The sequence below is a fragment of the Oncorhynchus mykiss genome, chromosome 24 (assembly GCF_057628025.1).
Source record: "Oncorhynchus mykiss isolate SJ-2025 chromosome 24, ASM5762802v1, whole genome shotgun sequence".
NCBI classification, from domain to species: Eukaryota; Metazoa; Chordata; class Actinopteri; order Salmoniformes; family Salmonidae; genus Oncorhynchus; species Oncorhynchus mykiss.
Window position 1 is genome coordinate 16,341,784 of NC_143045.1, and position 17,103 is coordinate 16,358,886.

At 47.5% G+C, this 17,103-nt stretch overlaps 1 protein-coding gene across 10 annotated transcripts in view; it reads right to left on the minus strand.

Moving 5' to 3' along the window:
• Position 1: 1 nt before the first annotated feature.
• LOC110503843 (BCAS3 microtubule associated cell migration factor) overlaps positions 2-17,103 on the minus strand; it is a 340,843-nt gene continuing 323,741 nt past the window's right edge. For 8 of the 10 annotated variants that reach the window (XM_090218455.1, XM_090218451.1, XM_090218453.1 and 5 more), the window contains one exon: positions 2-1,876. In XM_090218455.1, the coding sequence (XP_090074581.1) occupies positions 1,728-1,876 (149 nt within the window). In that variant the 3' untranslated portion in view covers positions 2-1,727. The remainder of the gene's footprint in view (positions 1,877-17,103) is intronic. The other 2 variants (XM_090218457.1, XM_090218456.1) reach the window with 1 other exon arrangement.

The following is a 17,103-nucleotide window of genomic DNA, read 5'->3' on the forward strand; positions in this document are numbered from 1 at the left end:
CTGGCTTTGGTGTGGTTTATTTATTTTCATTAAATTAAACGAGAAGTCACTTAACATTTACAAAAGCACTTGCTGATAACTTTTGTTCACGTGATTGAAACAATGACTCTGCAGGTGTAATATTTATTTAGCATATATGAAATCATTGAGTATCCAGGGGTGATAATAACACATCAATACATTTCATTAACATGAATGTATAGCAAATAACGATTTGGTATTTTACAAAACCAATATTAGTAAAAATGTATTAATAAGCATGTGTTCTGTATTAAAATGAATAAATTCATCATGCCTCTTTTATGTTACATTGTCCAGTGACCAAGCAGCAGTAGCCATTGACTCATTCAACATGCAGAATTACGGGAACATGGCTGTGTTCAGTAGGGTGAAACATTCCCGAACATTGCAGATAAATATGTAATATATAGATCTGTAATGACTCCTTTTCCTACAGGACAGAGAGGAGTCACATGTTCTATAAAATGTATTTCTACCTGAAAGTCCTGTAACGTCGCATTTTTCTGAACAGACCCGTGTAGTCAACCAGACATCCATTCCCCAGACAAAGGACTAGGATTGTATTGTGTTATAAAATTAAAATGTTGACAAACACTAAATACAAAATCAGTGACCAAATATTTAGAACCTGTTTTAAGTCTCAAAGGTGAGTCTATCTTTCTGTTCTCACTAGTGCATCAGATCACACTTCATTTCAAGTCCTATGTGGTCTGGTCAAGTCTAGCAATGACCCATTCACTAAGAAAAGCAAGCTGGCAAAGTAGTTATTCAGCATACAAGCATGTGTTTGTGTTTGGGGTGTGTTTGAGGTGTGTGTGTGTGTGCACGCAAGTAAGGAATAAGCCTTTTCTTTTGTTAAAGCACAAACCTGTTTTTTGTTGCAGAAAAATAAAATCATAATCAAAGCAAGATGAAATCATCAGAAGACACTCGACTCAACAAACTAAAAAGATACCCACCAAAACCCTCAATGTTACCAAATGAAGAGAAAAGCATACATGGAAGTGATTTGGTCTTAATAAGCAAAGCTAATATACATTACAGCGCGCATGCTGAGCTAGGTCGTTATCTTCAGAAGTAAAACAACTACAGCTACATTAGGTCCATCACCATTTACAAGCTTGTGAAAAAGTCAAAGTGACACGTAGTTAATCAACTCCATAAAAACATGTCTAGCTAAATAACAAACTTCAGCTATTTCACACACCCAAAATGAAACACACGCCATGTGACACACACACACACACACACACACACACACACACACACACACACACACACACACACACACACACACACACACACACACACACACACACACACACACACACACACACGTAGGTGGGAGTAACACTGGACAGTTCCTGGATTTGGAAAGAGAGAGGAGGGAACATGAAAAGGGAACCATTGCTCACAATAACATCCTAATGAACATCAACATGGCGAGAGACCGGAAGACATCAGGACTGTCTGGCTGTGCTGTGTGAAGCGGTAGGATGGATGGTAGGTAGCAGACCTGGGTTCAAATACTTTATCTGGGCTTTATTGAGCTTGTCTAGAACCAATAGAATAGTTGTAAAATGTAGTCCCCTCCCATCAGGCACCCCAGGCAGACTAAAGCAAACACTCAAAGCATTTGAAAGACTTAAAATAGTATTTGACCCCAGGTCTTGTAGGGTGAATGGCAGGCTGTCTCCTGGTCTCCTCTAGGGGAATCCGGAGGGGAAGAGGCTGAGGGGCTGGCTCTCGTTGGTGGGCAGTGGAGAGCGGTAGCCCTCAAAGTTACGGGGGATGGAGCCGCTGGTGGAACCAGAGCTGTTGCTGAGAGTCTCAATGCTGCCCTCCCTCTGGAGCTCTGTGGGGGTGAGACAGAGACAAAGAGAGAGAGACACACACACACACACACACACACACACACACACACACACACACACACACACACACACACACACACACACACACACACACACACACACACACACACACACACACACACACACACACACACACACACACACACACACACACACACACACACACACACACACACACACAATGAAAATTCCAATCTTCTATGAGCTGTACATTGAAAGTGTTGTAATGATGTAAGTAGATTATGTAGTGCTGAGTGGGATTTTGTCTTGTTTCTTTCTGTGTACCAAACCAATAAAAATGTACATTCACATATAAAGCCGCCAGATGTTGTCTTTATCAGAGGCCAAGGCCAAGAGCTACAACCATTTTGCGTCTCCCTATCCAACTCTACCAGATCTACAACAGATGAAGTGTCTATAGGGGACAAGGGCTAGGGGCTGTTTCTGGACAGGGCCCAAAACGCCACTCCCTCCACTACCATGTCTCTGGGTTGGTTGGTCTGCTCTGTCAAACACACTGACTCTCAACCTGATTCATTAACCATCCCAGTAGTAACAGTACGGTACGCCAGCTAGCAGTCTGCTCCTGTGTAGACTGACACACTGTCTGACAGGCTGCTCCAAAACCATTGACAGGAAACGGTTACACGTCAGTCTATGGCCATATGGAACATATTAAAGAGAAGACATGTTGTAAAACAGATCCGTCAAGATGGGTGCAGACTGGCATGGTGTGAGGAAGGAATGAAGGCAGTGATCTACGTGATGCATTTTGACACAGATCAGACATATACACCAGTCCTATTGATGATGGTATATATGACGACGATGGGTGTATGGGTGGGGTCAATAGCGTGTGCGTGCTAACCCCTAGGCCCTCTGCTCACCCCTCGGCCCTCTATCCTAACCCATCCCCTAGCCCCTCTACTAACCACTAGCCCCTCTACTTACCTTAGCCCCTGTCTCCATATCCCAGCCCAGATCATGATGGCATTTGTAGTTCTTTAAGATCGCCACATTAGATGGCATTTTTGGGGGGTAAATACAGGCAAATATATTAATAAAAGTTACCTGGTCTTAGTGAGATTTACTTGGTTATTAAAACGTCACCCCAGGGTAAGCCCACATGAAACACAGCCCTTATTTTAAGTGTTACTAAATCCCCTATGGGAAAAATGAATGGTAAAAAAACGATTGGAACCATTTCCCTGTTTGACCGCTAGGTTTTATGGGTATGATGACTCACAGGGTGTGTTCATAAATTCCCATTGGAGTGTCTGAGTGTGCTCAGAGAACGCTCGGAAATTCAGAGCATTTTGCTCTCGGAGCATTCAGAGCATCCAGTGTACGCTCTAGTCGAGGACTGGGGTTGATCCGAGCGTTCTGACCACCTGGAAGGATATCGACCTCATCCCGTCAGCACAGGATGCATGGTTATTCTTTAAAAGTGCCTTCCTCACCATCTTAAATAAGCATGCCCCATTAAAAAAATGTAGAAGCAGGAACAGATATAGCTCTTGGTTCACTCCAGACCTGACTGCCCTTGACCAGCACAAAAACAACCTGTGGCGTACTGCAATATCATCGAATAGCCCCCGTGATATGCAACGTTTCAGGGAAGTTAAGAACCAATATACACAAGCAGTTAGGAAAGCTAAGGCTAGCTTTTTCAAACAGAAATTTGCATCCTGTAGCAAAAACTCAAAAAAGGTTTGGGACACTAAAGTCCATGGAGAATAAGAGCACCTCCTCCCAGCTGCCCACTGCACTGAGGCTAGGAAACACTGTCACCACCGATAAATCCATGATAATTGAGAATTTCAATAAGCATTTTTCTATGGCTGGCTATGCTTTCCACCTGGCTACCCCTACTCCGGTCAACTGCCCCGCACCCCCCACAGCAACACCCCCCCTCCCCCCCCCCCCCATTTCTCCACCCAAATCCAGATAGCTGATGTTCTTAAAGAGCAGCAAAATCTGGACCCCAACAATTCGGCCGGGCTAGACAATCTGGACCCTCTCTTTCTAAAATGATCTGCCAAAATTGTTACAACCCCTATTACTAACCTGTTCAACCTCTGTTTTGAGATCCCCAAAGATTGGAAAGCTGCCACGGTCATCTCCCTCTTCAAAGGGGGAGACACTCTGGACCCAAACTGTTACAGACCTATCTCTATCCTACCCTTCCTTTCTGTCTTCGAAAGACAAGTTAACAAAAAGATCACGGACCATTTTGAATCCCACCGTACCTTCTCTGCTGTGCAATTTGGCTTCAGAGCTGGTCATGGGTGCATCTCAGCCATGCTCAAGGTCCTAAACGATATCATAACTGCCATCGATACAGTACTGTGCAGCCATATTCATCGACCTGGCAAAGGCTTTCGACTCTGTCAATCACCACATTCTTATCGGCAGACTCAACAGCCTTGGGTTCTCAAATGATTGCCTCCCCTGGTTCACCAACTACTTCTCTGATAGAGTTCTGTGTGTCAAATCGGAGGGCCTATTGTCCGGACCCCTGGCAGTCTCTATGGGGGTTCCACAGGGTTCAATTCTCGGGTCGACTCTCTTTATATACATCAATGATGTCGCTCTTGCTGCTGGTGATTCTCTGATCCACCTCTACGCAGACGACACCATTCTGTATACTTCTGGCCCTTCTTTAGACACTGTGCTAACTAACGTCTAGACAAGCTTCACTGCCATGCAACACTCCTTCCGTGGCCTCCAACTGCTCTTAAATGCAAGTAAAACTAAACGCATGCTCTTCAAACTGTCGCTGCCCGCCCGTCCAGCATCACTACTCTGGACGATTCTGACTTAGAATATGTGGACAACTACAAATACCTAGGTGTCTGGTTAGACTGTAAACTCTCCTTCCAGACTCACATTAAGCATCTCCAATCCAAAATGAAATCTAGAATTGGCTTCCTATTTCGCAACAAAGCATCCTTCACACATGCTGCCAAACATAACCTCCTAAAACTGACTATCCTACCGATCCTCGACTTCGGCGATGTCAAAATAGCCTCCAACACTCTACTCAACAAATTGGATGCAGTCTATCACAGTGCCATCCGTTTTGTCACCAAAGCCCCATATACTACCCACCACTGCGACCTGTACGCTCTCGTTGGCTGGCCCTCGCTTCATACTCGTCGCCAAACCCACTGGCTCCAGGTCATCTCCAAGTCTTTGCTAGGTAAAGCCCCGCCTTATCTCAGTTCACTGGTCACCATAGCAGCAGCAGCCGCAGCACGTGCTCAGCCCCAAAGCCAATTCCTCCTTTGGCCGCCTTTCCTTCCAGTTCTCTGCTGCCAATGACTGGAATGAACTGCAAAAATAGCTTGACTCTTAGCCAACTCAATCATCAAGTTTGCGGACGACACTACAGTGGTAGGCTTGATTACCAACAACGACGAGATGGCCTACAGGGAGGAGGTGAGGGCCCTTGGAGTGTGGTGTCAGGAAAGTAACCTCACACTCAATGTCAACAAAACAAAGGAGATGATTGTGGACTTCAGGAAACAGCAGAGGGAGCACCCCCCTATCCACATTGACGGGACAGTAGTGGAGAGGGTGGATAGGGGGGTGCTCCCTCTGAACACATCACGGACAAACTGAATTGGTCCACCCACACAGACAGCGTTGTGAAGAAGGCACAGCAGCGCCTCTTCAACTTCAGGAAGCTGAAGAAATTGGGCTTGTCATCAAAAGCACTCACAAACTTCTACAGATGCACAATCGAGAGCATCCTGTCGGGCTGTATCACCGCCTGGTACGGCAACTGCTCCGACCACAACCGTAAGGCTCTCCAGAGGGTAGTGAGGTCTGCACAACGCATCACTGGGGGCAAACTACCTGCCCTCCAGGACACCTACACCACCCGATGTCACAGGAAGGCCATAAAGATCATCAAGTACAACAACCATCCGAGCCACTGCCTGTTCACCGCGCTATCATCCAGAAGGCGAGGTCAGTACAGGTTAGAGGTCGACCGATAAATCGGAATGGCCGATTAATTAGGGCCGATTTCAAGTTTTCATAACAATCGGAAATCTGTATTTTTGGGGGCCGATTTGCAGATTTTAAATTTTTTTATACCTTTATTTAACTAGGCAAGTCAGTTAAGAACACATTATTTTCAATGACGGCCTAGGAACGGTGGGTTAACTGCCTTGTTCAGGGACAGAACGACAGATTTTCACCTTGTCAGCTCGGGGGATCCAATCTTGCAACCTTACAGTTAACTAGTCCAACGCAATAACGACCTGCCTCTCTCTTGTTGCACTCCACAAGGAGACTGCCTGTTACGCGAATGCAGTAAGCCAAGGTAAGTTGCTAGCTAGCGTTAAACTTATCTCATAAAAAACAATCAATCATAAACTACACATGGTTGATGATATTACTAGATATTATCTAGCGTGTCCTGCGTTGCATTTAATCTGACTGAGCATACAAGCATACAAGTATCTGACTGAGCGGTGGTAGACAGAAGCAGGCGCGTAAACATTCATTCAAACAGCACTTTTGTGCGTTTTGCCAGCAGCTCTTCGTTGTGCGTCAAGCATTGCGCTGTTTATGACTTCAAGCCAATCAACTCCCGAGATGAGGCTGGTGTAACTGAAGTGAAATGGCTAGCTAGTTAGCGCGCGCTAATAGCGTTTCAAACGTCACTCGCTCTGAGCCTTCTAGTAGTTGTTCCCCTTGCTCTGCATGGGTAATGCTGCTTCGATGATGGCTGTTGTCGTTGTGTTGCTGGTTCGAGCCCTGGGAGGAGCGAGGAGAGGGACTGAAGCTATACTGTTACACTGGCAATACTAAAGTGCCTATAAGAACATCCAATAGTCAAAGGTTAATGAAATACAAATGGTATAGAGGGAAATAGGCCTATAATTCCTATAATAACTACAACCTAAAACTTCTTACTTGGGAATATTGAAGACTCATGTTAAAAGGCACCACCAGCTTTCATATGTTCTCATGTTCTGAGCAAGGAACTGAAACGTTAGCTTTCTTACATAGCACATATTGCTTCTTACATAGCACATATTGCACTTTTACTTTCTTCTCCAACACTTTGTTTTTGCATTATTTAAACCAAATTTAACATGTTTCATTATTTACTTGAAGCTAACTTGATTTTATTGATGTATTATATTAAGTTAAAATAAGTGTTCATTCAGTATTGTTGTAATTGTCATTATTACAAATAAATAAATAAAAATCGGCCGATTAATCGGTATCGGCGTTGAAAAATCATAATCGGTCGACCTCTAGTACAGGTGCATCAAAGCAGGGACTGAGAGTCTGAAAAACAGCTTCTATCTCAAGGCCATCAGACTGTTAAACAGCCACCACTAACATTGAGTGGCTGCTGCCAACACACTGACTCAACTCCAGCTCACTTTAATAATGTAAATTGATGTAAAAATGTATCACTAGCCACTTTAAACAATACCACTTAATATAATGTTTACATACCCTACATTACTCATCTCATATGTATATGTATATACTGTACTCTATCATCTACTGCATCTTGCCATCTTTATGTAATACATGTATCCCTAGCCACTTTAAACTATGCCACTTTTATGTTTACATACCCTACATTACTCATCTCATATGTATATACTGTACTCAATACCATCTACTGCATCTTGCCTATGCCATTCTGTACCATCACTCATTCATATATCTTTATGTACATATTCTTTATCCCTTTACACTTGTGTGTATAAGGTAGTAGTTGTGGAATTGTTAGGTTAGATTACTCGTTGGTTATTACTGCATTGTCAGAACTAGAAGCACAAGCATTTCGCTACACTCACATTAAAATCTGCTAACCATGTGTATGTGACAAATAAAATTTGATTTGGTGTTTATGGTTAGGTACATTCGTGCAACGATTATGCTTTTTTCGCAAATGCGCTTTTGTTAAATCATCCCCCATTTGGCGAAGTTGGCTGTCTTTGTTAGGAAGAAATTGTCTTGACAGTTCGCAACGAGCCAGGCGGCCCAAACTGCTGCATACACACGGACTATGTTGCACAGAACACAAGAGATGTGACACCATTTCCCTATTTAAAATAAGTTCATGTTAGCAGGCAATATTAACTAAATATCCACGTTTAAAAATATATACGTGTGTACTGATTTTCAGAAAGGCGTTGATGTTTATGGTTAGGAACACATTGGTGCAACGACAGTGCTTTTTTCTTGAATGCGCTTGTTAAATCACCCGTTTGGTGAAGTAGGCTGTGATTCAATGATAAATTAACAGGCACCACATTGATTATATGCAACGCAGGACAAGCTAGATAAACTAGTAATATCATCAACCATGTGTAGTTAACTAGTGATTATGTTAAGATTGATTGTTTTTTATAAGATAGGTTTAATGCTAGCTAGCACCTTACCTTGGCTCCTTGCTGCACTCGCATAACAGGTAGTCAGCCTGCCACGCAGTCTCCGTGGAGTGTATGTAGTGTATGCAATGTAATCGGCCATGATCGGTGTCTAAAAATGCCGATTACAGATTGTTATGAAAACTTGAAATCGGTCCTAATTAATTGGCCCTTCTGATTAATCGGTCGACCTCTACTCCTAACCCCTAGCCCCTCTCTCCTAACCCCTAGCCTCTCTCTCCTAACCCCTAACCTCTCTCTCCTAACCCCTAGCCTCTCTCTCCTAACCCCTAACCTCTCTCTCCTAACCCCTAGCCCCTCTCTCCTAACCCCTAGCCTCTCTCTCCTAACCCCTAGCCTCTCTCTCCTAACCCTCAACCCCTAGCCTCTCTCTCCTAACCCCTAACCTCTCTCTCCTAACCCCTAGCCTCTCTCTCCTAACCCCTAGCCTCTCTCTCCTAACCCCTAGCCCCTCTCTCCTAACCCCTAGCCCCTCTCTCCTAACCCCTAGCCTCTCTCCCCTAACCCTCAACCCCTAGCCCCTCTCTCCTAACCCCTAGCCTCTCTCTCCTAACCCTCAACCCCTTGCCCCTCTCTCCTAACCCCTAGCCTCTCTCTCCTAACCCCTAGCCCCTCTCTCCTAACCCCTCTCTCCTAACCCCTAGCCTCTCTCTCCTAACCCTAAACCCCTAGCCCCTCTCTCCTAACCCCTAGCCAATCTCCCCTAACCCTCAACCCCTAGCCCCTCTCTCCTAACCCCTAGCCTCTCTCTCCTAACCCTCAACCCCTTGCCCCTCTCTCCTAACCCCTAGCCCCTTTCTCCTAACCCCTAGCCCTCTCTCCTAACCCCTAGCCTCTCTCTCCTAACCCCTAGCCTCTCTCTCCTAACCCCTAGTGCCTCTCTCCTAACCTCTAGCCCCTCTCTCCTAACCCCTCTCTCCTAACCCCTAGCCTCTCTCTCCTAACCCCTAGCCTCTCTCTCCTAACCCTCAACCCCTAGCCCCTCTCTCCTAACCCCTCTCTCTCCTAACCCATAACCCCTCTCTCTCCTAACCCATAACCCTTCTCTCCTAACCCTTACTCCCTATCTCCTAACCCCTAAACAATTCTTGTTCTAACTCATAATAGTCCTACATAATAGTCCTAAGTAGGGTTTCCTTACAATAAGTTGATCTCTGGATCAGATGTTGCTCTTGATAACATCAACACCCGATCAATCAATCAATCACACCCACCCTGATGCTCACACCCTCAACACAAGCCCATCTGCTCTAACGTGGATCTAAGCTCTGTAACACTTGACATAGAGCTAACCTTATGACATGTAGTTAACACCAACTAATCCCAACCCCCTGAAATCAGTCTGGTTAACAAAACAACTAGTCTGTTAACCAGGCTGGATTCACTCAGCTGTACATGGTAACTGCATAGTACCTACATGACAATGACTGAATCTAAAGAAACAAAAATCAACCACATTCTGTTTCAGATTGGTTACTATATTTACATTTTCATTCACATTACTAATGTAGTTACATGTAATAATAACAATTCATGTAAAACTTGACATTTTCCACTAAAACACAAATACTTAAGGACAAAGCCTGGACAAACAGCAAGCTGAATACAGGGGAAAAAATACTAATTTAAACAGGGTGACTGGGCTAAAGATGGACCAGCACATCTGGCATTTGCAGAACTGTCCTATGGCCACTCCGTCCCTGTCCGAATATGTTGAAGCCGTGAAGTGAGACAAAATGGACTATATTTGGCCTCATGGTACAATCCAGCAAGGAGGGAGTTAAGCTTTGTGGCAAAACGCAATAACAGTTCTACAGGGCTCAGTAAATACATCATTACCAAGTGGACTGACTGTGGAAATAATGTCCAGAAATGATCCAGCATCCTGTCAATGGCCTAATCCTCTTAAACTGTCCTCTTCTCACTTAAGTCTGGCGCAAGCTCACACACACACACACACACACACACACACACACACACACACACACACACACACACACACACACACACACACACACACACACACACACACACACACACACACAAGCTAAACACACATGTACAACTACAAATTCCTGCATATATACACACACAGACCCAAATAGATAAATACATGTAAAGAACAGACATACATGCACTCACACACTGAATCAACATACAAACATACAAGCCTCCTCACTGAGAGCATGTTTTGTGTCTTTGTGCTGTGTGTGTATGTATGTGTGTGTGTTTGTGGAGTGTGTGTAGGATGTGGTGTGGGGGCCATATTAAGTTGAGAGGAGTGGAGAGAGGGGTCAAAGAGAAAACACAGCGTCTCTTAATCAGTGGGTCTGAGCTGAGGAGAGGAGAGAGGGAGAGAGGAGGGAGGAGGAGAGGACAGGAGAGGAGAGAGGAGGAGAACACAGGAGAAGAGAGAGGAGGAGAGGAGAGGTGGAGAGGAGAAGGGAGAGAAGAGAGAGCAGGAGAGGGAAGAGAAGAGAGGAAAGTATAGAAGAGCGAGGAGAGGAGAAAAGAGGAGAGAAGAGGAGATGACAGGAGAGAAGAGGACAGAAGAGAAGCGAAGAGGAGAGGACAGGAGAGGAGCGAGGAGAGGAGCGAGGAGGGGAGAGAGGAGGTGAGGACAGGAGAGGAGTGAGGAGAGAACAGGAGAGGAGCGTGGAGGAGAACACAGGAGAGAGGAAGAAAGGACACACGAGGAGAGAGGAGGAGAGGACAGGAGAGGAGCGAGAAGCAAGGAGAAGAGAAGGAGGACAGGAGAGGAGTGAGGAGGAGAGGACAGGAGAGGAGCGAGAAGCAAGGAGAAGAGAAGGAGGACAGGAGAGGAGTGAGGAGGAGAGGACAGGAGAGAAGTGAGGAGGAGAGGACAGGAGAGAAGCGAGGAGGAGAGGACAGAAGAGAAGTGAGGAGGAGAGGACAGGAGAGAACTGAGGAGGAGAGGACAGGAGAGAAGTGAGGAGGAGAGGACAGGAGAGAAGTGAGGAGGACAGGAGAGCTGGAGAGGACAGGACAGGAGCGAGGACAGGAGAGGAGGACAGGGAGGAGCGAGGAGGAGAGGACAGGAGAGGAGCGAGGACAGGAGAGGTGGAGATGACAGGAGAGGAGGACAGGGAGGAGCGAGGAAGAGAGGACAGGAGAGGAGCGAGGAGGAGAGGACAGGAGAGGAGGACATGGAGGAGCGAGGAGTAGAGGACAGGAGAGGAGAAAGGAGGAGAGGACAGGAGAGGAGCGAGGAGGAGAGGAGAGAGGTGATGCCACTTTCTCGTCGCTCTTTTCTCTCCATCTTTCCCTCCTCTATCTCTCTTGTCTCAGAGAGTCTGGGAGTGAGGCAGTAACACACACCGATACTATACTTATCCCAACTGAAAGTTTTTGAGTTTTAAATTTAATCTCACAATTGGCCCCAGCTGGCTCTGGGGCCACATACACACTCTCATGGGTCAGCAGATAAATGGTGGACTGCTTCATCTCCAATCAGACCTCATTACACCAGGCCTGCTGCATGGAGATACAATCACTCCTCTCTATACAACCCTCTCTATCTCCCTCTCTTCTCCTCATTACTTCCACTCATCTCTCCGGTAAAGAGCTTGTACTGGTTTTAAAGCCCTGCTATACATCAGGATGCTGTGAAACGCTATACCACACACACTGATTGTCCCTCATCATTACCCCCTCGCTGGGTGTGTGGAAGAGAGAAAGTGTATGTGTGTGTGTGCCAAGCTGTTGTCAGTCTATGTTTATATTTAAGCCACATTGGATTTAGAGGAGACTTCCTCATCAGTTGCTCACACAGATGATTTGGCTAGCTGTTGAAAATCCACCACACCATCCTCTCTAAACACACACACACAGACTACCACCCAAATAATACCCTATCCACCCATAAGACTCAACTGGTCAGTACATCAGTACATTATAGGGAATGGGGTGCCATTTGGGACAGAACCACACACACAAACATACCTCTGGACCTCTGGGTGCCAGTGTGTGTGTGGGTGGGTGGGTGCCAGTGTGTGTGGGTGGGTGGGTGCCAGTGTGTGTGAGTGCCAGTGTGTGTGTGGGTGCCAGTGTGTGTGGGTGGGTGCCAGCATGTGTGTTGACATACACATATGAAACATACACACATCTGACAGAAGACAAAGACATGAGATCCATCCAACATACTCCTACGGAACATTCCATGATCCAGCTGATACCCAACACCACAGTACCCCTCATAGTACCCTGCTGTCCCTTAACTTCAGGGGACACAACTACAGGACACAGCTACACATTCTCTCTGGCCTGGGACACCCTGCCACCCCCACCTCTTCTTTCCGATTACACCCCCCAATACCCCAGCCAGCCCTGTCTGTGTGGTACGGGTGCTTAGCGGAACCGGGAGGAGAATGAAAGCAAACCTGTGTTCCTTGGTCGGGGGACAGAGCTGTGCAAGAGGAAGGAGGAGGCTCGGACGGCTGTCCATTAGCAGCAGGCTAAACGGGCCATGTCAGCCTCCCTATTGGCTGGAGGCTGACCATATCAACCTCGGAATTGGCTAGAACTGAGAGACACCCGGGTTGAGGCAGGGGTCAAGAGAGAGGACACACAGAGGTCACGGAGAGAGAGTCAGAGTTAAAAAACATAAAGGGGTCCAGGACAAAGAGAACAGAGGAGACTCACAGCAACACCAGAGGCTAAATACTGAATGCATGCAAGAGGATCTTGTCCTATAGACTGCCATTATGTACATTATAATGTACAGTATAATAGCTTTCATTAATATGAGCTGATTCTTGTCCATCTACAGTACAGTTCATGCTGAATGTGGAGCCAATCAAAACTAACTTCCCTGTTCCCTTCAGAAAAGCACTGCTGATGTTGACCTCTTGACCTGGGACACGGCCCTTGAGAGCAAGACATTGTGTTCATCCAAAATGGCACCCTTACCCATTCCCTATATTGTCATGTACTGTCATGTTGTGTCTTGTCTCTGTCCTTTCCCTTCACCCTGTCTCCCTCTGCTGGTCGTTGTTAGGTTACCTTTTCTCCCCCTCTTTCCCCCAGCTGTGCCTTGTCTCCTCCTAACCACCTCGTCACCCCTTTTCCCACCTGTTCCCTTTTTCCCTCTGATTAGGTCCCTATATCTCTCTCTGTTTCTGCTCCTGTCCTTGTCGGATTCTTGTTTGTTGTGTTTCATGCCTGAACCAGACTGTCGTCATGTTTGCTGTAACCTTGTCTTGTCCTGTCGGAATCTGCCGGTCCGTCTGAGCCTACTTATGTTTGGTAATTAAAGAAGCTCTGTTTAAGTTAATTCGCTTTTGGGTCCTCATTCACGCACCGTAACAGAAGAATCCGACCAAGAATGGACCCAGCGACTTCGGATCCTCTCCACTCAGCCGTCGGGATCCAGGGAGCGATGCTAGGCAGACACGATCAGGAATTGTCTGCTGCTCGACATGCCGTTGAGACCCTGGCCACCCAAGTCTCCAACCTCACAGAACAGGTTCACCATCTCCGCCTCGATCCACCGGCCACTTCCAGGGCTTTCGAATCTCCGGAGCCCAGAATCAATAACCCGCCGTGTTACTCTGGGGAGCCCACTGAATGCCGCTCGTTCCTCACCCAGTGTGAAATTGTGTTTTCTCTCCAGCCCTACACTTTCTCCAGGAGCACTGCTCGTGTCGCCTACGTCTTATCTCTCCTTATTGGACGGGCTCGTGAGTGGGGCACGGCAATCTGGGAGGCAAGGGCTGAGTGTACTAACCAGTATCAGGACTTTAAGGAGGAGATGATACGGGTTTTTGATCGATCTGTTTTTGGGGAGGAGGCTTCCAGGGCCCTGTCTTCCCTATGTCAAGGTAATCGATCCATAACAGACTACTCTATTGAGTTTCGCACTCTTGCTGCCTCCAGTGGCTGGAACGAGCCGGCTTTGCTCGCTCGTTTTCTGGAGGGTCTCCGCGCAGAGGTAAAGGATGAGATTCTCTCCCGGGAGGTTCCTTCCAGCGTGGATTCCTTGATTGAACTCGCTATTCGCATTGAGCGACGGGTTGATCTTCGTCACCGAGCTCGTGGAAAGGAGCTCGCGTTCTCCGTTGCCCCCCTCTCCGCATCACTACCATCTTCCTCTGCCGGCTCGGGTGCTGAGCCCATGCAGCTGGGAGGTATCCGCATCTCGACTAAGGAGAGGGAACGGAGAATCACCAACCGCCTCTGTCTCTATTGCGGTTCCGCTGGTCATTTTGTCACTTCATGTCCAGTAAAAGGCCAGAGCTCATCAGTAAGCGGAGGGCTACTGGTGAGCGCTACTACTCCTGTCTCTCCTTCAAGATCCTGCACTACCTTGTCGGTCCATCTACGCTGGACCGGTTCGTCAGCTTCCTGCAGTGCCTTAATAGACTCTGGGGCGGAGGGCTGTTTTATGGACGAGACCTGGGCTCGGGAACATGACATTCCTCTCAGACAGTTAAAGGAGCCCACGGCCTTGTTCGCCCTGGATGGTAGTCCTCTCCCCAGGATTCAGCGTGAGACGCTACCTTTAACCCTCACTGTTTCTGGTAATCATAGTGAAACCATTTCTTTTTAAATTTTTCGTTCACCTTTTACACCTGTTGTTTTGGGCCATCCCTGGCTAGTTTGTCATAATCCTTCCATTAATTGGTCTAGTAATTCTATCCTCTCCTGGAACGTCTCTTGTCATGTGAAATGTTTAATGTCTGCTATCCCTCCTGTTTCCTCTGTCTCTTCTTCACAGGAGGAGCCTGGTGATTTGACAGGGGTGCCGGAGGAATATCACGATCTGCGCACGGTGTTCAGTCGGTCCAGGGCCACCTCTCTTCCTCCACACCGGTCGTATGATTGTAGTATTGATCTCCTTCCGGGAACCACCCCCCCCCCCGGGGTAGACTATACTCTCTGTCGGCTCCCGAACGTAAGGCTCTCGAAGATTATTTGTCTGTAGCTCTTGACGCCGGTACCATAGTCCCCTCCTCCTCTCCCGCCGGAGCGGGGTTTTTTTTTGTCAAGAAGAAGGACGGGTCTCTGCGCCCCTGCATAGATTATCGAGGGCTGAATGACATAACAGTGAAGAATCGTTATCCGCTTCCTCTTATGTCTTCAGCCTTCGAGATCCTGCAGGGAGCCAGGTTTTTCACTAAGTTGGACCTTCGTAACGCTTACCATCTCGTGCGCATCAGGGAGGGGGACGAGTGGAAGACGGCGTTTAACACTCCGTTAGGGCACTTTGAATACCGGGTTCTTCCTTTCGGCCTCGCTAACGCTCCAGCTGTCTTTCAGGCATTAGTCAATGATGTCCTGAGAGACATGCTGAACATCTTTGTTTTCGTTTACCTTGACGATATCCTGATTTTTTCACCGTCACTCCAGATTCATGTTCAGCACGTTCGACGTGTCCTCCAGCGCCTTTTAGAGAATTGTCTTTTTGTGAAGGCTGAGAAGTGCACTTTTCATGCCCCCTCCGTCACATTTCTCGGTTCTGTTATTTCCGCTGAAGGCATTAAGATGGATCCCGCTAAGGTCCAAGCTGTCATTGATTGGCCCGTCCCTAAGTCACGCGTCGAGCTGCAGCGCTTTCTCGGCTTCGCGAACTTCTATCGTCGTTTCATCCGTAATTTCGGTCAGGTGGCAGCTCCTCTCACAGCCCTTACTTCTGTCAAGACGTGCTTTAAGTGGTCCGTTTCCGCCCAGGGAGCTTTTGATCTCCTCAAGAATCGTTTTACATCCGCTCCTATCCTTGTTACACCTGACGTCTCTAGACAGTTCGTTGTCGAGGTTGACGCGTCAGAGGTGGGCGTGGGAGCCATTCTTTCTCAGCGCTCCCTCTCTGACGACAAGGTCCACCCATGCGCGTATTTTTCTCATCGCCTGTCGCCGTCGGAACGTAACTATGATGTGGGTAACCGCGAACTGCTCGCCATCCGGTTAGCCCTAGGCGAATGGCGACAGTGGTTGGAGGGGGCGACCGTTCCTTTTGTCGTTTGGACTGACCATAGGAACCTTGAGTACATCCGTTCTGCCAAACGACTTAATGCGCGTCAGGCGCGTTGGGCGCTGTTTTTCGCTCGTTTCGAGTTCGTGATTTCTTATCGTCCGGGCTCTAAGAACACCAAGCCTGATGCTTTGTCTCGTCTCTTCAGTTCTTCAGTAGCCTCCACTGACCCCGAGGGGATTCTCCCTGAGGGGCGTGTTGTCGGGTTGACTGTCTGGGGAATTGAGAGGCAGGTAAAGCAAGCGCTCACTCACACTCCGTCGCCGCGCGCTTGTCCTAGGAACCTTCTTTTCGTTCCCGTTCCTACTCGTCTGGCCGTTCTTCAGTGGGCTCACTCTGCCAAGTTAGCCGGCCACCCTGGCGTTCGGGGTACGCTTGCTTCCATTCGCCAGCGTTTTTGGTGGCCCACCCGGGAGCATGACACGCGTCGTTTCGTGGCTGCTTGTTCGGTCTGCGCGCAGACTAAGTCCGGTAACTCTCCTCCTGCCGGCCGTCTCAGGCCGCTTCCTATTCCCTCTCGACCGTGGTCTCACATCGCCTTAGATTTTGTCACCGGACTGCCTTCGTCAGCGGGGAAGACTGTTATTCTTACGGTTGTCGATAGGTTCTCTAAGGCGGCTCATTTCATTCCCCTTGCTAAGCTTCCTTCTGCTAAAGAGACGGCACAAATCATCATCGAGAATGTTTTCAGAATTCATGGCCTTCCGTCAGACGTCGTTTCGGACAGAGGTCCGCAATTCACGTCTCAATTTTGGAGGGAGTTTTGCCGTTTGATTGGGGCTTCCGT